This window comes from Schistocerca piceifrons, chromosome 2 (assembly GCF_021461385.2).
Source record: "Schistocerca piceifrons isolate TAMUIC-IGC-003096 chromosome 2, iqSchPice1.1, whole genome shotgun sequence".
NCBI classification, from domain to species: domain Eukaryota; kingdom Metazoa; phylum Arthropoda; class Insecta; order Orthoptera; family Acrididae; genus Schistocerca; species Schistocerca piceifrons.
In genome coordinates, this window is record NC_060139.1 from 434,784,522 (window position 1) to 434,808,071 (window position 23,550).

Below are 23,550 nucleotides of genomic sequence, written 5' to 3' on the forward strand. Positions count from 1 at the left end.
ACTGAATGCACTTCATGTATGCTTTGCATTCTTTTGCTGTCTCATAAGGCAGAAATGGTAGTAGATTTGTAGCCAATGCCCAGGAGATGAACGCAGACAAAAAGGCTTCCAGATGTTTCTCTGACTGTAACTGCTGTCGCAGAAATTGCTGTAGAATGAATTCCATCAACCAACTGATGAAGTAACTGATAGTGTAGAGTCCATGATTATGTAATGAATATGAAAATGCCCATAATTGTAGTCAATTATCTTGTAACTCACAACATATGAAAAATAGATGATACCTCCAGAACAACTACATTTAACAATCTCACCAAACTGTGGTTTGCAGTGCAGTTCTAGCTAGTGCAATAAATAGCACAATGAATGAGAGCAGAGTGAGGGAAATCACTGGGTGGTGATGAAATACATAAACGATTTATGCTTTGAACATAAATATACTATTATGTTAACATTTCTTTTCTGAACATTTTTGGACAATTTTGGTATAATAATTTTTAGTTCTGTTTGTAATTTGTCACGTATATGTTTTTAAGTGAGGTTTGGTTTTTGAAAATGGAGAAAGTACAAATTGTTTATGGTGCATTTACAGGGTGTACTGAAACAGCAACTGTCTTAAATTTTTGTAATGTATTTTTTGTCTGTTACAGTATCACATTAAGAAATCAAAGCAATGATGTATATAAATATAAGAGAGGGAAACATTCCATGTAGGAAAAATATATCTAAAAACAAAGAAGATGTGACTTACCAAACGAAAGCACTGGCAGGTTGATAGACACACAAACTAACACAAACATACACACAAAATTCAAGCTTTCGCAACCAACGGTTGCTTCATCAGGAAAGAGGGAAGGAGAGGGAAAGACGAAAGGATGTGGTTTTTAAGGGAAACAGTAAGGAGTCATTCCAATCCCGGGAGTGGAAAGACTTACCTTAGGGGGAAAAAAGGACAGGTATATACTCGCACACACACACACATATCCATCCGCACATACACAGACACAAGCAGACATTTTGTGTCTGTGCATGTGCGGATGGACATGCGCGAGTGCACACCCGGGATTGGAATGACTCCTTACTGTCTCCCTTAAAACCCACATCCTTTCGTCTTTCCCTCTCCTTCGCTCTTTCCTGATGAAGCAACCGTTGGTTGTGAAAGCTTGAATTTTGTGTGTATGTTTGTGTTTGTTTGTGTGTCTATCAACCTGCCAGCGCTTTCGTTTGGTAAGTCACATCTTCTTTGTTTTTAGATATACAATGATGTATATAAGTTGATAAGCCTCTGAGTTTAGTTGTTTGAGTGAATTGTGAAAAATTCAGTTCATTACCTTTGTTTAGCACAGTACAGTTTTCAAAACAATGATTTATTTATATATTCTGTTAATCTCCCTTCACACACACACACACACACACACACACACACACACACACACACACACACACAATATATCAGCTGCAGAACGCATGTAGCTTATGCATGGAGGACAAAGGGAATATGTATTTTAAAATAGATCTTACTTTTGTTGACTCCTTGCTTTTCATTCTAGATTCAACATGTACAGTAATATACCATCTATACTATTATGTGTATCATGAATTTTGTTTCCCATTGTATTTTACCATTTGTTGGTGCCATTATTGTTACAGAGTACATCAAATGGTAATGGTTCAAAGGCAGTGATGGTATGGATTCATGGAGGTGGATTTACAATGGGATCGGGAAACTCTGATCGTTTTGGACCAGAGTTCTTACTTGAAAAAGATGTTGTGGTTGTCACAATCAACTTCAGATTGGGAGCACTGGGTAACAATTTCTCTGATTTCTTCAACATTTCACAAAGATACTCCAAGTTGTAATACCCCCTCCTTTAAGTCTTCTAACAAACATTGCTTATCCTGGCTGATACTGACAACTATCATGACCTATCCTTATGTGTACCACAATAAATACGTTAACAACAAAAATAATCAATTATTGACAATGTAATGTAAATGGATAGATGACAAGTCTACTCACCAAGCAGCGGCGAACCCCGGGTCAGGGGAGACTTACCAGACTGGATGAGAAGGAGTCTTCATTCACTCAGTCTCATCACAGACAGACTAAAATGGCTTACAGCAGCCTTTTTATATAGATTCACGATAATTAGGCCTGAATTCAGCTATTGTTGTTTACTAAGTTTTTGCAGATTGTAATTAAAGATTTGCATTTCTAAGTAACTGAATAGTGAAAGAAGAATCATTTGAATGTGGACTCTTAGATACAATGACTAGTTTTCCAAAGTATGTGATTCTGTTTCGGTAACAATGTTTTCACTAAGAATGCTTCATTACACCAGAACTAAATAAGTGCAATAGTTGCTGACATATTTTCATTGCTGATGATAGGAATACAGTATTTGCTTATATATCTCCTTGATCTATTTTATCAGGAAGTTAGTAATTGGGTATATGTTTACATATGATCCCCTGTGATAGCAAAGTTTCAGATTACTGCTGTTTTGAAATTTATGGTACAGTGCACATGTTGTATAAATGACACTGCTGAAGATATCATGAAATTCAGAAAAAAATATTAATTTTAGGGGGAGTAAAAACACAACTGCTTGAAATGATCCACCAGCTATATTACATCACTCCCACTTTGTGTTATATAGACAGATGTTTCCAGACAGCCAATTATATAATCCAATGTCTAGACAAGAAGACAGGCAATTTTTGTAAAGAATATCACACATTCAGATCCAGAATTATTTTGGTTGTCAAAACTGGCTGTAAACTGACAATACAAAGATACATAAACTGTTCAAAACATATTCAAGAACAAAATCATGTAAAAGAGAAAAAAAACATGTTTCCTATTTAAATTTTTGCCTTTGTAAATCAGAAATTACATAGCAAGAGAAAAATAAATTAAGAAGACAATATTTTCAACTGTTCATTTTATGTAAATATAAAAGGAAGCAATTTTCAATCTTCCAGTCACTTCACTTTTTTTTTAATCACAAATACACTTTTCACTGGTACATTTTGCTGAAAATGAATACATACCTTTAACAGGTCCATCTGGTTGTCCCATATCCTCTAGTTTCAGCATTGTACACAGGAAGCAAAATGAAATGTTCTACTTTAGTATAAAAATAATTACAATAACTAAACCTACAGTAATAAATTTGCAGTTTTAAAGACTTATTATACAGCAGTATATATTTCAAATACATATTTCATCAATTTTCACAGTAGTTTACTTCAAATAATATAAAGAGAATGGCATATGTTTCATGTCCACCAGCACTTTAACTCAAATCACTGTCTCAGTTCTCTGGACTTGAAGGTCAAATACCAGTTTTATATTTCAAATGACAAAGCACATATTTAACATATGGTTAAATCAGTTACTGTCATCAGTGGCTGGATGAACGAACTATCAAAATGTTTGAATGTATGAATATTATTTATCAGTCAAATATTACACACACGGAAAACATATGTGAACAACGACATAGAATAACAACAGACTGAACTCAAAGAACATAGTCATGTAGTTTGGTCATTGACAGGCACCTCAGGAGACCCCATCTGGCACTGCCCACCCAGTAGTGTGGAGGTGAGGCTGGACATGAAGTAGTCCCATAACCACATAGGTGGACGGAATTGTTGGCCTGTGTGGGAGTGAGGCAGTTTGTCAGTGAATCCATAATTGAATGATGACAGGCACAAAGGAATATTGGTTGAAACTAGCCTGTCATCAGAGATTTTGGCTTAGATTCATTTCTCGTCTGCATAGGTGGCAAGCTTTTATGTGTTAAGCTACGTGATGTGTGCCATAGGTGTGCCAGGGTGGGTGGTAGGAGTAGTGGTGATGATGAATATGGTGCCATCACAAATTTCAATGGACAGCACACCAGCGTGTAGGTCAACGATGTTGACTGGAAATGCTGTACATAGAGGGGTTGAAGGGGTCATGGGGAAGCATCACAAAGTGGAGAGTTGTCATCGCACACACTGCTTGATATTTCACTGTTAGTGGTGCCTGAGTTGGAGGTTGTGTCACCTGTCACCTCTTTGTTGAAGGACTCAGTTGGGCTGGTGGTGTCATCCAGTATCAATGTAGGTTTCACCCTGCTTACTGAAACCACTTGACATTTTCCATTCTTTAGGATGTCTGTGGCATTTTACTGACAGCTGAGGACGTTGTGGGGACCGAGAATGGCTGCTATAATGCTGCCCAGATTGAGTCACCCCGTAACATAATATAATCAAGTTCTTTATATAGGAAAAATATGACAGGGTTTGGAACCGCGGAAGAGGGGCATGAGTATTAGGTATGTGGTTGTGAACTCAGTCAACCAAAGTATGGAGCTCATCCTGAGCCAGGAGCTTGGATTCTTCTGCAAATTCATCTGGCAGAACCAAACGCTTCTTGCCGTAGAGAATGCTAGCGAACAAGGCTGTCAGGTCATCTTTGTGTGCCGTCTGATTGCCAAGAAGTATACATGGCAAGGCTTCCAACCAGGATCTGCCATGGCACATGAGTGTTGCTTCAAGTGTGCAATGCCAGCGCCCAACAACTCCATTGCTTTGTGGGGGATATGCTGACCTCTTAACTTGATCAACTGCAGACAGGATATAGCGATCGATACCCATCAGACATGGTGAGGAGTCCCAAGATGTCAAGATGGATGTGGTGGAGGCAGCCCTTAGGGATGTTAGTTAAATTTATCAGGAGGTGATTGTGCATGTTGTCTGACCTTGCTCCACTAACAGGGTAGACCAAGTCCAATTATGACGGTCACTCTTGATCCCTGGCCACACGAAACATTCAGTGATGAAATGAATCATAATTTTGATGCCAAGGTGGGCAATGTAATGGAGGGGTGCAAGAAACAGCTCACCAAAATGATGTAGGCATGAGTGAGGGAAGGACTCCTGTTGAGGGATCAAACAAAATTGGCAGGGGGGAACCGTGACTCAAAGGTTAGTTGCATGTGGAATCATGTTGTAAATTCGAAAGCTAGACATTATCCTTTTGAAGTCAGCAGTTCATTCATGTTAACAGATGCAGTGATGGCATTCACACATGACAAATAATCTGCAGCCACATTATTGGTCCCTCAGATATATCAGATGTCCATAGAGTACTGGCCAATTAGGTCCATGTGTCAGAATTATCTCAAGCAAAGATCTTTAGCTGGGTTGTGGGTGGCACCCATAATGGGCCTATGGTCAAGGAAGTGTTTGACTGTTTTGTAGACCGTGGGAAGTTTACTGTTGAATGCTGACCACTTGCACTGCAAATTTTTCAGTTTTTTAAAAGAATCGGAGCAGTTCAGCAGTGTCACTAATGCATCATTGCAAAACTGCACCTATCAGCATATTGCATACGTGAGCTGTGACAGAGAAATGTGTGTTGGATACTAGGTGAGACAGTGTAATATCATAGAAGATTGCTGATGTGAGAGCCTCGAAAGCTTGGATGAAATCTACTCGGCTGGATGTTGAACAGATGCCTTCAGCAGCCACAATATTCCCTAGGAAAGTTGTGGTGTCACATACTAGTTGTGGTTAATTTTAATCATGTGGTCACGTAGTGTAGCCTGTGTGTGAGCCAGGTGGTGTTCACATTCCTCGACAGAGGGAGGAAGAGTGAGGCATAGAGAAAATTGTTGCCATGTCTGGGCCACATTTTTGAGGGGGTAAGGCATAAAACAGTACCCAAAGGAGCCAAATGGGGTCATGAGTAACGCTTAAAGTTGGTGGTACACTTTACGGCAGTCAAGTACACTAAACACATGAGCGCCTTTGAGAAGTGTGTGAGGCCTTGAATGTTGGGAGTCGGATAATTCTCCATTATAGTCTGAGTGTTCAAAGCACCATGGTCTCTGCACAATTGGCATGAATTTTTTTGTTTTGAGAATGAGGTGGATGGGAGATAACCATTTATTGTCCATAGGGCAGATGATTCTGATGATAAGAAGTTGTTGGATGATCACTTTCACATGATTTAATTTCCTCAGAATGAGGTGTCAGGCTTATGGTGCTGGTGTGTTCCTCTGTTAAGTTAATCTTGTGGCAAGTACCATTTGTAATCATGGCTACTGTAGCATCGTTCACTCACGCTGGAGGAAAACTGCTGTTGAGTTGTGGGGGAGGGATGTGCACTGGGAGAACACAAGGGGGAGGGGGGATAATGTCACTAACATGAGTAAGCTATCATTGTTGCAGTTGCTGAGCTGCTGTAGGGGGTGTGGTGGATGCTGCGGGTGTGCTGTGTGTGTGTGCATTGGCTGCGCAACACGCGATGAGCGTGCAACAGTTTTTGTAATGTGTCATCGATTAACCCTTAGAGTTTGATGTTGTGAGCATGGAGAGTGGAATCTGTAGAGTGCCCAACCATAAACTCAGCCAAGGAGGGGGCGAATCAGGCCATCAACATAGAGCACTCTGAGAAAGCGTGAAGCATTGGGTTCTGTGAACGTGCAGTGGCAGAGTCAGCAAGGCCAAACGAGCCTGGTATATGTGAATCAGTTGTGTAGTGCAACAGAGATGCCATTTAGATGTCTGGAGATAAACCAAAGTCTCGGAGAAAGTCCATACCAAGCACCACTTCATTGGTATTGGTGACGTGAAATGTTCACATAAAGTTCAAGTCCAGTGTAAGGTAGACTTAAATCTCAGCTGCTCCATGCACTCCAATGTGACACTTGTTAACTGTGCATAGTGTGAGTTCATTTGGAAAGATGTGAAGAGGTGCCCAGGATGTAAGGACATTTGCTGGCCACTGTGCTGGTGTTGACAGGGAATTGAATCTTTGAGTGTGCTCAGATATGTAGTCTCTCCTGCTCAAGCTGAGGAAATGTTTGATGAAAGATGATTGACAAGGCACTGCGTGGTATCATTGGGGACTGGGGTGCCTACACCGGCTCTTGGATGGAGTTTGGGAATGCACATGGTGTGCAACAGTTCCTCGGTGCATTGCCAAATGGGGTATGAAACCAGCAGTAGGTGGGCTGTTTGGGAGACATTGCATATGTTGTGTGCGGCCTCTGTTGAGCTTCGGTGAAAATTGTGCATTCAGTGTTGGCTTTGACTGGCATCGCTGTTGGTCAGAGATCCAGTGGAGGCAGTGCATGCAGGTTACTGCCAGGTGGCCACACATCACTGTGCTGTGTGATGCTTGCTCTTGTGTGTAACAACTTCTTGAAAGTAATGTGCTCCTAAAATAGTGTGAACATCTCGGAATTATTTTATGAGCAAAACATGATGTCATAGGAGCAACAACATACATGACATAACATACTACTAAAAAGTCATCCATAAAATACATGAAAATGGCCAAAGGCCAAAATTATACAATCATACAAGAAACATAGAGAATGACAGCTGAAGGCATCAAGAGATCTTTCAAAAAATTCATCACAGTTGCAGACCCTGTCACATTGAAAATTATTGCAAAATTTTTGTTTGAGAAGTTCTGATGGCAGTTGCCAAATTAATTCTGTTGTTTCAATAATAACCAGATGCTGAAAAAAATGCACATTAATTTTTCTGAAAGTATTTTTGTCTACCGCTGTGCAGTTTTTTTTTTGTAATGAAATACAAGTGCAACTATAGAACTAAATAACATTTAGGATTCACCATCTCATAGAAATTTTTACAAAATTATAGAAAATATTTTCCATCATGAGATAATCATCACATATGTCTCCTTTCTCGTCCACAAAGTCCCCATAATAATAAAATAAGAATCTTATTCTTTCAGAGATGTTTACGTTTCACATTTTTAAGTCACATTTTGGAGTTGTTTGTCTTCTCTCCCATGCAAATCATATACTGGATTTGTTTGCCTTCTCTGTTGTGCATGTCACATTTTGGATTTTATTGGGTTCCTCTTGCACATTTCACAGTTTTATCTGAGAAGTACATATTTGAGAACTGACATCTATTCTTAGTACATGACACTAGAATTTAGGTCCCAGATTGGCCTTAACCTGCTACAAAACAACAAATACAGTGACTGAAATCTGAGTAGTAAAACATAATGACCACTTTGAATTACATACACAATGTTTAAAAACACTGTTACAAGAACAAAAAATTAAATTAATTAGAAAAATTCCATTGTCACAGATAACTCTCCTAATGCAATTTCTTTTACTCTAACAGTGGTGCTTAACATAGGAAAATGGAAAATTTTTATTTTGTTCCAAAATACTAATTGAACAAACATGGAAGCAAAATGACAAGACACTTGTTAACTAAAGAAAGATTTTCACTATTTTTTTTTCTAACAGTAATGTTTGTTCTTTAATAATTCAACTGATTTACATAGCATACTTGTAACTAACAGTTCTGTTTCGTTTACTAAGCACATGTAATTAATATTCCCACTAACTTTCTGCATGTTTTCAAAAACAGAGTAAAAATCACATAAGAAAACAAACTTATTTTAAAACATAATGTTTCAAAAGTAACATTTTACAATACTTGACTTCCTGTTCAAAATTATTATTTTTCATTAAAAACAGTAAAAACTTTTTCATTGTACTGGCTTTCGCAGCCCCTCTTCCACATTTACTTCTTCAGCTGTACTTTTAGCATCTTCCTTATTTCATAGATAATCAATTTATAAACACACAGAAAATTCTAAAACAGAAAAAAACATGTTTGATTAATAATATTTTAACATACACATTTTTTGTCAAATAATACACAACACCTTTTCAAATGTCATCAATATTTCACCAATAAAGTATTAAGTGTCCTCAGTAGATTTGCAAGTGTTACTCATGCTCAGAACAGTGTTCTGCATAATGCCAGTGCCAAGTGACTGAAAATGGGCAAATTGTTGGTGCTCATATGATGGGTGCTTCTGTAACCAAGTCAGCCCAAGTGTTTGGTGTTACAAGAGGCATCATATGAAAGATTTATACCACATACAGGGAAAGTGGAAGAACATCATCCATTAAGTCACAATATGGATGAAAATTTGTTTTGAGTGATCGATGACATATATGGCCAATGAAGAGCATTGTGACGAAAAATAAAAGATGATAGCTGCAAAAGTCACTGCAGAACTGAATGTTGCATGCATGAATCCTGTTAGCACCAAAACAGTAGGGAGGGAGCTCCATAAGCTGGTAATTGCGTGGTGAGCTGGTATCCCACAACCACTCATCAGTTATGCAAATGCCAGTAACAGGAAAATGTGGTGCCAAATCCATAAACCTGGACATTGGACAATGGAAGAAAGATATTTGTTCAGATGAGTCTTGCTGCACACTGTTTCCAACTTGTGCCTGAGTTATGTCCCAAGAGTGAAACATGGTTGTTGTTCGGCAGAGATTTGGCAGCCATATTGTGGTATTTCATGAGCCCTGTGGGTACTCTGCAAGGTTGAATTACTGACAAGGATTATGTGACCAGTTTGGCTGATAAGGCCCATCCTATGGAACATTTTTCATTGGTGATGCTGTGTTTCATTGGTGATGCTGTGTTTCAAGATGACAGGGACTCTGTTCACACAGATTGCATCATCCGGGACTGGTTTTGTGAGCAGAAAGATGAATTGTTGCATCTTCCCTGGCCACCACAGTCAATACTATTGAGTCTTTGGAGAGAGCGCTGCAGTGTCACTATCCACCTCCATCATTGTTACTTGAACTTGCCATTGTTTTGCAATATATCAATATTTCACAAAGAAAACCACAACATTTCATCATTGCAATGTACGTCAACAAACCTCAACATCTTATCGTAATACTTGTAGCTATTTTCAACATTACAACATATTCCTCAGCCTATTGGCTTCACATTGCATAAATATTCTGACCATAGTATATCCTCTCAAAAAACTCATGACACTGAGCTGTATTAACTGGATGTTATTAGTACTTTTGGTTTCGGCCATAAGCCATCACCTCGTATGAAAATCACTTAAAACATTTCATTTGTCATGAATATTGCAACAGAACGCTTTGAATATTTTAATTCTCATGAAAAATGTATTAAAAACTCATTCATAGCATTTACAAGTTCAGCAATCGTCATATTCATATGAGGTCTCATATGAATAGGACGATTGCTGTGTGTGTAATCGTAATCCAAAAATTTTCAGATAGAGCCAATGAGACACAAATTTCATTTTATAAACATTAGAAAACTTTTCATGCCTGAGTGTAAATAAGTTTTCTTTACTTTGGGATTACACTTTAAAGATTTCTGTATTTGCGTACTTAAGTACTCTCCTAACAAAACACTTCTGTAGACTCAATCATGTTAATTTTGGTCTAGGGGCTCCTGTGTCAGGGTACATCAAATAAAAATAGTGTTTGCAATGTACTCCATTTATTATCACTCCATACATCTTCTAAAAACAAATCACAAAATATTATTTTCTTTACCAAACAACACAGGACTAAATATTTCTTCTTCCTCATGCAGCTACTACTGATCACACCCACTGACCATGTGCTTGGAAAACATGATCATAAATAATATCAGGGACCAGCAGCTGGAACTAGATTGTGCTTCTCTATGGTTGTTCATGTAAAGAATATATATGGCCAATTTCTGAGCTATCATTGTATTAACAATATCAAATAACAAATTTTAAAACAATAGTAGTGTCACAGGTTAGTGGAGTCATCTAGCGGCCATTGGTGAATCTTAAAATGTGACCTTCATATACATTCTACTGTCCCTAACTTAGATAAATCACCTTCTTATGACTGTATCTGAGTGTTCAAAGAATGACATTTGTTCTTGATGTAAACATAATCATTAACAGGCCAGTCTCATCCTTACCCATGTGATGACTGAACACTGCAACTGGTTCACAGCAAGCTGATAGACACATGTTATGCCACATGAAGCATATAAAAGTGACTTACCAGTACCCATCAATAGAAATTAATGATTGTGTGCTAAAAAAAGCACTACATCTAAAATTTGTGGGCTCCATCTGGGTTACATTAACAAATGGAGTCTGCTCACATATAAACTAATCAAGATGCTCAGATCAATGTAGTTTACAGTTAAAAGTATCTTTCATCATTTTGACTTCAATCCAAGGGTCCTAGCTTATTTTTACAATACTTGCATTCTCTATTACATTATGAAATTTGTTCTTGGTCAATTAAACTAAAGTAAATCAAGTTGCCATTAAGTAAAAGTGAGCAATACAAATAATACTTACTGCAGATATCTCTGCATGTTACAGAGGCCCTGTAATGACTTTGGAAGTCATGTACTCACGTCTAAATACATTCCTTCCTTAATACTGTTTTTGCAGATAATGATAAAATTGTCTGATTGTACCTTGCAGCACAAAACCAGGTTCAGAATTGATTTCCATGTGTCCTTGTCCTGTTCTGTTAATGTTCAGAGTGGTGTTCTATATTCTAGGACAAACAACTTCAACAAGCATCCATTAGACATAACTATGACACAACCTCTCATTGCCATTGGGTTGCAGTACCAGTATACAAAATTAGATATCAATCTGGCCTTCAAGTCAACATAATGAAAGATACTTCCAAGAGAAAATGTCTGGAACTGAACTTCTTAAAGTGTTGACTACATTTTACTTTGCAACTCAGGTGGACCCTGTGGCATTCTACATGTAGTGTTTATTTTAGTGTGGTTTATAGAGTTACTTTACAGTTGTCAGTAAGTCATTTTTACTCTGCAAACAACCTTTAAGTTCATGGCAGAGGACATTTCACATTATACTATGTATTAGGGTTTCTTCTTGTTCCATTCTCTTGTAGAGTTCAGGAAAAAATGAATGCTTAAATGCCTCTGTGCCTTGTGTAATTAGTTTATTCTTATCTTTCCAGTCCCTACAGGAATGATACATAGGAGGCTGTAGCATATTCCTAGATTGAGCTGGTTTTTGTCATTAAATATCTATTGTTTCTGATTTATCAGAATTTCATTGGCACTGTCCCATGAGTCAGACGAACATGTGATCATCTGTGCTGACCTTCTTTGTTAATATTCAATATCCCCTGTTATTCCTATGTGGCATGGTTCATACACACATGAGCAATATTCTAGACTGGGTCACAATCTCCACTGTAGACTGATTTAATTTTCCCAGCATCCTGCCAATGTACCAAAGTATAGCACCTGCTTTACGTATATCTGAACCTATATGACCATGACCAATGCATTTCACATCCCATGAATTTTTACACTAAGGTATTTGTAGAAGTTGACTGTGTCCAACTCTGACTCGATAATACTATAGTCGTACGATACTACATTTTCCGGCTTGAAAACTGCAAAATTTTACATGTGAAAAGGTTAGCGAGTTGCTCTAGATGTTCATCACTTTGAAACCTTATCAGAAACTGGCAGGATATTTATGTAGATTTTTCAGATCGTACTTTACTGTAGATCACTATTATCTGCAAAAATTCCCAGGTTGCTATTAATATTCTCTGTTATAATTTTTAAAAATGATATTTACGGCAATGATCTCACCACACATATCTTGAATACACCTGAAGTTTCACGGGGTGGAAACCAAAATGTTTGGGACTGGTGCTGACATCTGGAAAGTAGGAGTAGTAGATCTTTGTACCACTAGGTGGCGAGGGCTGCATATCTGATGAGTCAATGTGCGGAGTGGTATTCAGATGGGAGGATGTATTACATGTCCACAGTGGTTTCCATAATACTCTGTGTTTGGTGTGTGGTGATTTCACTGTGGATCCACAAACAGAACAGCGCATGTGTATCAAATTCTGTGCAAATCTCGGGAAAAGTGCTACGGAGGCCCTTTCAGTGATTAAACAGGTGTTTGGGGGACAGAGCATGAGCTGTACGCGTGTGTTTGAGTGGCATGCTTGGTTGAGGGCTGGCCGTACAGACGTCGAAGATGATGCTCATGTTGGAAGACCTGTTGCCAAACTTCAACTATTGTTTCGTGCGGATCGATGTCCAACCATTCAAGACCTTGCGGATGAAGTGGGTATTGGATATGGGACATTCAATGAATGTTGACTGATGAATTGGGCATGCATCATGTTGCTGCGAAATTTGTGCCAAGGATCTTGACTGCTGATCAGAAGACACAGCGTGTTGAAGTGTGCATGGACCTTCGTCAGAACACATCTGATGATCCAACCTTCTTGTCCCAGGTTATCACCAGTGACAAGAGCTGGATTTACTGTTATGACCCAGAGACAAAGCAACAATTGTCCCAGTGTAAGAGCCCGGACTCTCCAAGACCCAAAAAAGCGAGACTGACAAAGGGCAAAGTGAAGAGCATGATCATCATTTTCTTTGATACCAAGGGAATCGTACACAGAGAATTCATCCCACCCAACCAAACAGTGAATTCTGTGTACTACTGTGATGTTTTGTGATGGCTCCGTGAAAATGTGTGGTGATGACGGCCCGAACTTTGGCATCAAAGAAACTGGTTGCTATATCACAAAAATGCACCCTGGCACACGTCCTTGCTCACCAGGACCTTTTTGGCAAAAAACAATATGGCGGTTATGAGATTTTCACTCTGCAGCGGAGTGTGCGCTGATATGAAACTTCCTGGCAGATTAAAACTGTGTGCCCGACCGAGACTCGAACTCGGGACCTTTGCCTTTCGCGGGCAAGCGCTCTACCATCTGAGCTACCGAAGCACGACTCACGCCCGGTACTCACAGCTTTACTTCTGCCAGTATCTCGTCTCCTACCTTCCAAACTTTACAGAAGCTCTCCTGCGAACCTTGCAGAACTAGCACTCCTGAAAGAAAGGATATAGCGGAGACATGGCTTAGCCACAGCCTGGGGGATGTTTCCAGAATGAGATTTTCACTCTGCAGTGGAGTGTGCGCTGATATGAAACTTCCTGGCAGATTAAAACTGTGTGCCCGACCGAGACTCGAACTCGGGACCTTTGCCTTTCGCGGGCAAGCGCTCTACCATCTGAGCTACCGAAGCACGACTCACGCCCGGTACTCACAGCTTTACTTCTGCCAGTATCTCGTCTCCTACCTTCCAAACTTTACAGAAGCTCTCCTGCGAACCTTGCAGAACTAGCACTCCTGAAAGAAAGGATATAGCGGAGACATGGCTTAGCCACAGCCTGGGGGATGTTTCCAGAATGAGATTTTCACTCTGCAGCGGAGTGTGCGCTGATATGAAACTTCCTGGCAGATTAAAACTGTGTGCCCGACCGAGACTCGAACTCGGGACCTTTGCCTTTCGCGGGCAAGCGCTCTACCATCTGAGCTACCGAAGGTAGGAGACGAGATACTGGCAGAAGTAAAGCTGTGAGTACCGGGCGTGAGTCGTGCTTCGGTAGCTCAGATGGTAGAGCGCTTGCCCGCGAAAGGCAAAGCTCCCGAGTTCGAGTCTCTGTCGGGCACACAGTTTTAATCTGCCAGGAAGTTTAATATGGCGGTTGTACCCCACCCACCGTACTCACCAGATCTGGCACCTTGTGACTTTGTGCTATTCCCAAAATTGAAACTCGAGTTGAAAGGCTGTCAGTCCAACACTCTAGAGAGGATTCAAGAAGCATCACAACACCTTCAAAGAACAGGGCTTCCAGAAAACATTTGACCAGTGGCAGAAGTTCTGGGACCGGTGTTTACGTGCAGATGAGGGTGATGGTGACCATTAGTTCAAACGTAAGGTTTTCAACAGATGGCAGCACCAGTCCCGAAAATTTTGTATAGCACCTCGTATATGTATGACAATGAATCTCCATCCAAGATAATATTAAATGTTCTTGCTATCAAAAAATCCTGATCCATTCACAAATTTTGATTTGATAAGTCGTGTGAGCATACTTTTGTTAATAAGTATTGGTCTGGTACTGGGCTGAAAACTTTTCAGACGTGTACAAGTACCACTCCTTCCTGACTGCCTTGATTTAGGCTTTTAGGGTGTCATGTGACAAAAGAATAAATTGGGTTTCACATGACCAATGTTTGCAAAGTCAATACTGGTTTTTCAAAGTCCATACTGGCTGGTATGGGGGAAGTCATTCTGTTTGAGATACTGTAATATCTCATACACTCTTTACACTCTGCCCTCATCAGCAGGAACCAATTTATGATTGTCGTTATTATTATTACTATTATTATTCATATCCAGTTTTGGTTCAGGCATCATTGCCTGTTCCAGTTGGTCATCATCCAAAGATCAGTCTGTTTTCCTACTTGATTTCTGTGAGAAATGTTGTAATTGCCCTGTTACAAGATATTGACCTTGGAAGTTGCAAGGGTCAGTGGAACAGTTTATTACTTGAGATTCCACCTGATTACCATTATGACTAAACCAAACGCTGGAATGTGATATAACATGAGTTGCATACTATTATTAATGTATTGGTGCCAGTGGTTAGTGACTTGAGAGCCTTGGTGCCACATAGATTGTATTACATTGGGTGCACAGTGAGCCAACATCTACCTAATGTTTGTTACATGTTGTAAGCACCACAGACCATGACCTTTATATTTCTTAAAGATGTTTGGTTCTCAAAATAGTCCTGCTCTCCCACTCATGATGCTACTCACTGTAAGCAGTCTTGGGAAGCAACAAATCAACCAGGTAATATTGTAATGAAAGAAGGGTATTGCAGCAAATAAGAACATGGACCTACCATGATAAATAAAGTATAATTCAGAGGCGCAGTGTCCTCCAATAAAGCACATGTTACAACAACAAGAGATTGCTATTACAGTAATGTTTTGCACCTACAGCTAATCCAAGAGTACACAAATGACAGAGTATCAGGCTAACGTCTTCCCTTACGTGCCTTCTGATGACACATCTCTCACTTACGTACATAAATTATCTTCACAATGAATCAGGCTCAGTCCTTCAGAACAATGTGATATACAGTAGGCCCTTCTAGAACAACCTGTCTTCTCTTTATGTACATAGAATTTAGATACCGGTTTTACTTAGAGTTGAACAATTAATTTTGCACTACCACACAGGACTTCTAATGATGTAGCTACAATAAACACTCACTTGCCTGAACATTACCACTTGAGACAATGAATTTAGATTTGTGTAACTTCACTTGACTCTACAGCCATCTTGCATACAGTAAAACCTTGATGAGTTATGGAAATTCACACCATTGCCAAGCCATGTAAGAAATCACTTACCCACTATGACTAGACTCCATCTTGACTGTGATATGCAGTTCTAACATTGTTCTAATGTTCATCACAGTTCCAATGAGACTTTGAATCACACAATCAAATCACTACCTTGCGTACGCTTTTTGTGGCATATCAAATTGTGGAATAAGCTGTCGCTACTCAGCTGCTGTTCCAGACACTCGGAGCAGTGCCTGGAAAGCCATTTGTACTGTAAAAGTACTTACTGACCCAATAAAGTTATCATTTCATCGGAGTGGTCAGGTATGGGTCTGTCCATCATAGAGGACCCAGAGTGGTTCTCCAGAGCAAAAGTGCCAATGCCAAAACTAGCGCTCCCCTCCACTTAATGCGTACCTCCGCACCAATGAGTAATCACCTCATTACTCATTTTATAAACTACTGAACACAAATAGCATATAAGATAGGAGATTGTTTTCTTAAGCCCTGTCCTCAATTACGTGCTTTAGATTACATTTAAAATATATTTTTCTTAACCTGAAGAGTTAAGGGGTTCCCCCCGGCATTCACAATCATGCATGCTTTCTGATACCACAATGGTATTACTATGCTGAAATTGTTTGAGAAGGTAGTAGAAACCTATCATTTACCCATGCAACTGGCACTCCCATCTACATCTGGCTACATCAACCATTGCGCCTTCCTGCTCAAGATGACTCAGAGCCTTCTATACAGGTTGTTTGACATATGCCTGCCCACTGCCTTCTGCATACTCTCATTTACATTTACTCTTATTAAGAACGAAAATGTATTAAATCACATCACCTTATGGATGGCATGAATTACTTTGGTTTAAATTTGGGTGAAGCCCTTACGTTATTATTATTTTTAAAATTACTATTGAAGCCTTTAAATAAAATTGCAAAATAAAGTGGGTATATTTATACAGTACTATGTAATGTAGTTGCTGCATTACAAAAAAATGGCTCTGAGCACTATGGGACTTAACTGCTGAGGTCATCAGTCCCCTAGAACTTAGAACTACTTAAACCTAACTAACTTAAGGACGTCACACACATCCATGCCCGAGGCAGGATTCGAACCTGCGACCGTAGCGGTCGCGCGGTTCCAGACTGTAGCGCCTAGAACCGCTCGGCCACCACGGCCGGCTGCTGCTTCATTACAACCTGTAGCTGGGGTAACTAGGTGGTGGGGCCGTCACCTAAAGGTGGTCCAGCACACATCTTTTTCTTTAGGTGTTGTCTCCCCCTAGATGCTTGCCCTTCACTTCAGCTATGAATCCATTTTTTCCAGACTTTGTAGGGTGTCTTCACTGTTTTTAATCAAGATTGTCTCCTCTAAGAGAGTCAGCTTCCCAACACATAAGAGGCCCCCCCCCCCCCCCCCCAGTCCCCCTATGTTGTGGACTGCTCGTCATCTGATTCCTGCCCAAAAGAGCTGTCTGGCTAGAGTGGCCTTGCTGTGAGTTTGCACTCCCTCCAGCATAGATTACTAGGAAAATTAGGTCTGGACAGTTACTCAGCTATGTCATTTTTATCCAGAGCAGTTGTTGTCACTGGCTTCCTTGGAAAAAAAAAAAAAACAGAATGTAGCACTTCTTTCTCTGTCATTGAGCAAAGCAGGCTCAATTGTAGTAGTAGAGTATACGATATTGATGAAACAAATAAAAACTGGTGAGTTCAAAAAAGATGTCTCAGCTAAGTTATTCACTATTAATCCTTTCCTGTTTTATATTTTGCAAAGGACGTGCTCTACCCGCCTGGTATTGACAGTGTAACGTATTTTTAGGAGGTAGTTGTGTTCCAGTAAAAATGTATCATGATGTTTGAGCTCAGAATAAGTTCTATGATTATACATAGATAAATGTTAATGATATTGAATGGTAGTTTTGTGGATCACTTCTGCCACCTCTCTTGTAGATGTGTGTGACCTGTGCTTTCTCGAATGACTGAGTTACAGTTTTTTGTTTGAGGGATATGGAATACATTTATCATGAATCTTTTGCCCAGCACAAAGTTCCAAATGACTGGAAAAAAGTGCAAGCAATTCCATATATCAGAAGGGTAAAAGAACAGACCCTCAAAATTAAAGGCCAATATCCCTAACTTTGGTTTGCTGCAGATTCTTTGAACATATTCGTAGTTTGGACATATTAAATTTTTGTCAGACTGAGGAGTTTATGTCCATGAATCACCATGATTTTAGAAAGCATTGCTCGTGCGAAACTCTGCATGCCCTTTTCTCACATCATATACTGTGAACTATGGATGAAGGGCAACAGTCAGAGTCCATATTTCTAGATTTCTGGAAAGCATTTGACATGGTACCCCATGGCAGGCTCTTAACGAAGGTATGAGCGTGTGGAGTAAGTTTACAGATATGTGAATGGCTCAAGGAATTCTTAAGGAATGAGCATGTGAGAACTGTGATAGGGAAGGCAAATGGTTGACATTGCTTTATTGGGAGAATTTTAGAAAAGAGTGGTTCATCTGTGACGGAGACTGCATATAGGACACTGGTGTGACCTATTCTTGAGTACTGCTCAAGTGTTTAGGATTTGTACCAGATCAGATTGAAGGAAGACATCGAAGCATTTCAGAGGCGGGCTGCTACATTTGTTAGTGGTAGGTTTGAACAACATGTAAGGGTTATGGACGTGCGTCAGGATCTCAAATCGGAATCCCTGGAGGGAAGGTGATGTTCTTTTCGAGAAACACTGTTGAGAAAGTTAAAGAACTGGCATTTTAAGCTGATTGCCATACAATGCTACTGGCCAACACATATTGTGTGTAAGGATCATGAAGATAAGATATGGAGGCATATAGATAGCCTTTTTTCCCTCACTCTATTTGCAAGTGGAACAGGAAAGGAAATAACTAGCAGTGGTACAGGGTACCCTCCACCACACACTGTACAGTAGCTTCTGGAGTATCTATGTAGATGTAGGTGTAGATGCCGATATTACAGCTAAAAGAGTGGCTAACACAGCTGCAAATTGTGTATCGAATATCTTGCGTCCTGTGATTTGTTCAGTTTTAGCAGTATCAGCTACTTATCAACACTGCTGACATTAATATCGTCTTTGATATGACAAAAGTCATGGGATAATAAAATGCACACCTACAGATGGCAGTAGTATCATGTACACCAGGTATAAAATGGCAGTGCATCGATGGAGCAATCACTTGTACTCAGGTGTTTGAAGTGAAAAAGTTTCCAACATGATTGTGGCCCTACAATGGGAATTAACAGCCTTTGAAGGAAGAATCATAGTTGGAGCTAGAAATGTGGGACATTACATTTCAGAAATCATTAGGGAATTCAATATTCTGAAATCTACAGTGTTATGCGCATGCTGAGAATACCAAATTTCAGGCATTAGATCTCACCACAGACAATGCATTGGCCAACAGCCTTCACTTAATGACCAAGAGCAGTGGCATTTGTGAAGAGTTACCAATGTTAATGGATAAGCAACACTTCAGAAATAACTGTGGAAATCGATAAGGGACATATGATGGACATATCTGTTGGTGTTAATGGGCTGTAGCACCAGATGACCAATCCGAGTGCCTTTGCTAACAACACGACATTGTCTGTGGCACCTCACTGTGGCTCATGATCATATCAGTTGGACCATAGATGACTGAGAAACCATGGCCTGATCAGATGATCCCGATTTCAGTTGGTGAGAGCTGATGGAGGGTTTAAGTACAGCACAGACCCATGAAGCTACGGACCCAAGCTGTCACTGAGGCACTGTGCAATCTGGTGGTGGCTCCATAATCATGTGGGCTGTTTTTATGTGGAATGTACTGGGTCCTCTGGTCCAATTGAATTTATGATTGTCTAGAAAAGGTCATAATTGGCTATTTGGAGACCATTTGCAGCCATTCATTGACTTCATGTTCCCTAACAACGATGGAATTTTTATGGATTACAGTATGCTATGTCGCTGGCTACAGTAGTTTGCAATTGGTTTGAAGAATATTCTGGACAATTTAGTGAATGATTTGACCACTCAGATCAATCAACATGAATCCCATCAAACATTTATGGGACATAATTGAGAGGTCAGCCTGTGCACAGAATCATGCACTTGTAACACCTTCACAATTATAGATGGGTGTAGAGGCAGCATGGCTCAATATTTCTTCAGTGAACTCCCAACAACTTGTTGAGTCCATGCCATGTTGAATTGAATTGGTTGTTGGAAGAAGGAAATTAAACACCAAAAGTAATAAATCAAGATTTTCCGAATTCGAGTCATGTAAGAGTACACGCAACTATAGAATACAAGAAAGGAACGAAAACCAACCTATGAAGCCTTGAAAACCAGGTCTGAAATTCCGTAAGTTGGAAGAAGAAAACAAAGACTGGATTTATTTCTGTCTTCCAACTACTGCCACGCAAGGCCAACAGATGACAGCAGGGCACGGAACAAGTTTGTTCTTGCTCCAGCTGCTTTGGTTGTACTTTTTCTGTTTCCATGATGTGAAAATAGGATCAGCAAATTTCTACACATATCCAGAAAGTGTGGCTGAAAGAGGCCCTGATGAGGTATGTAGCCTATTTTGGTTGAAGATTCAGGACATGACTGTAACTGTTAAAGATAGTCACAATTTTAGTGATGCTTGCGGTGGACAAAACCAAAATAATACTGTTGTCAGGTTTCTACTTGCCTTGATATCACTTGGCCATTTTGCCACAATTCACCAATATTTTCCTATTCGTGGACATTAGTTCCTGTAGTGTGATAGGATCTTTGGTGCTGTCAAGTTTAAGATTAGGAAAATTGACAGAATATATGCTGTGGACGAGTACTGTGAGTTGATACATACAGCGAATCTGGATATTCTGTGAGAAAGGTGACTTCAGAACAAATAGTGAACAATAAGGATTGGTGGCCAAAGTTCTTCAAGAAATCAATGAAAAGTACTGGCAAACATTCAAACTTTTGTTTTTGTAAATATCGACACCTTCAATATTCAACTGATTTGAAGTGTTCTGTAATAGCCTCCAAATTCATTGGTCGCATCATTCAGACAAAATTTGTCCTTCAAAAACCAAAGTTATTGGATGAAATAACGCTTCTTACAGTGACTGCATACACAGGAAAAATGCCCATAAATGAGAAAAAAATGCAAGATGTAGAGAAGATAATCACCTACATACCTACAAAAAAGAAAGACTTCTACGAGGACTTGGCCTCCCACCTCAGATCCAGCTCCTCATGATGAGTGATTTTTGTGTCCAAGTTTTTTTTCTTTAAAACTTTCTGTGCGTTCTTGGGGTCAAATAATTGATGCCCTTTTAAACTTTTCGACTATATACATGTTTCCAATAGCCTATAGTGTTATGTTTTTACAATTTTGAATAAAATTTGAAAGGCGTTATTGACTTATTTCTCTATTTTTAGTCACATTTCCAAGGAAACAAATCCATCAACTTCTTTTAAATTTTAAGGCTCAAAGTACAATACCTGGAAATTGTCTGAACACTGCAAAAGGATGGAAATTTTGTTCTGTATGTGCAATAAAAAATAATTTCTGATTCAATGAAAAATGCATAAGTTATAAAGTTTCTTTGACTTTCCCAACAAACAGGTTTATGGAGTTATTTTCTTTTTCCAACTGCCGATTCAATTGCTGGAATACACTGTGGAAAAGGAGGTCCAACATGATGTTAGGAGGTATCCCATGACTTTTGTCACATAAATGTATATTATTCATCTTTGCAATTTGTGCAGATTTTACTGGGGCAGTGCTCCCATATTTTCTTGTGTAAAGGAATTCTTGAAAGTGAAGTTCTGTATTTCTGCTTTTGCTTTGCTACATTCAGTTGCAGTTTCTGTGTCGTCTATGAGTGTGTGGACACTGTCTTTATACATGACCAGAATTTCTTTGTATTTTGTCAGAGATATTTCAGTGAGATTATGCTACAGTAGTCATTGAAGGCCATGTGTGTTACTTGTTTGACAGCCAGATGCATTTCATTTAGCATCTCTATATATCTATTACCCTGTTAATTGTGAACTGTGCTTTACACCTATTGCACCATAGACATTGTTTCTTTAGAAGTTTTCTTTACAGAGACTGTGGACCATGGGGAATTATTCCCATCGTGATGTGCTCCACTTGGCATGTGTCTCTCTAGTGCTTGGCCAACTGTTCTCCTAAATTTGTGTCACAGTTCCTGTACACACTCCTGTCCTGAGCTAAATTCGTCAAGTTCGTTCTAGACATATGACATTACTGCTTTTTTTACCTAGTTTACAAAATATGTAAATTTTTTGTCTTGTCCTAATTGTCCTTTTTACATTGGTATCCAATTATGCTGCAATGGTTATGATTAGGCATATATTTGAAATGTCATAATATAAGAGTTTTCGTCAGCTTGATGTGAATCTGATGTTGACTTGTTCAGTCATCACATGGACTGAGCCATTTGGGGCCGATTTATCTAGTTTACTGAATATTTAAATTTTTCTACTTGTTCTAATTGTTCTTTGTACATTGGTATTTAATTTTGCATGGTGGTTAAGAATAGGCACAAATTTGAAATGTCACAATGTAAGTCTTTCTCAGCTTGATATGACTCTGATGTTGGCTTGTTCCATCATCACGTGGACTGTGTCAGTTGGGATCAATTTATAGGCTCTTAAGTACTGTGTTTGCATTATCAGTATACATGATAGGTTTTTGCAGTCAGCTGAAGTTGATGGAAGGTCATTTCCCTCAGTTAACAACAAGAACAAAGCTAATAGTTTGGAAAAATGGTTTTGTATACAGTATAGCGATGCAATAAAACTTTCTTATATCTTTAAAAATCAAAGATATTTACCATTAATGATGAACCTTTTTATTTGTATGATGTATTTATGGCAATGAACATGATTTTAATGGACATACATTAAGGCTAGTGACAGATTGCCGGAAGCCTGTTACATACTCTGACAAAAGTGAAGATTTGGAAGATAATGCTGTTATGTTTCATATTAATTAAGAAATTTTTGTGTGGATGTTTTGGTGTCATGTTAGCCATATTAGCAATTAAAATTTAAAAATATTGTGCCTTTAAGGGCACATTAAAAGTCTTTTTGCCCTGAAATACATGACGGCTTACTGAAATGTCATCCCTCCACATTGTTTAATCTGTTCTCGATGTCGATTGAGGTATTACATGTCATGCATATCACTCAGTCGACTTTCATGCTTAGCTGACATAGAGTGCTGCAAATTGTAGCATGTAACGTGTGACGACGGATAACGTAACTGTGCTGGAGCATGGGAAACAGTGTGCTGTAATCAAGTTTATAACTGCAGGAAGCATGCCTGCAACTAAAGTCCATAGAAAAATGAAACCTGTTGATGGTGATGATTATATTGACATCAGTAATGTATGACATTGGGTTGTTTTGTTCTCATAATGAAGGAAA

The 23,550-nt window shown here is 39.2% G+C and overlaps 1 protein-coding gene across 5 annotated transcripts in view; it reads left to right on the plus strand.

The window, feature by feature from the left end:
- Window positions 1-23,550, plus strand: part of LOC124777160 (esterase FE4-like) — a 174,859-nt gene that overhangs the window by 18,707 nt on the left and 132,602 nt on the right. For all 5 annotated transcript variants that reach the window (XR_007015691.1, XM_047252461.1, XM_047252465.1 and 2 more), the window contains exon 3: window positions 1,651-1,807. Coding sequence is in view for 4 of the 5 variants with exons in the window: in XM_047252461.1 (XP_047108417.1) it covers window positions 1,651-1,807 (157 nt within the window). In the remaining variant the exon portion in view is untranslated. The remainder of the gene's footprint in view (window positions 1-1,650; window positions 1,808-23,550) is intronic.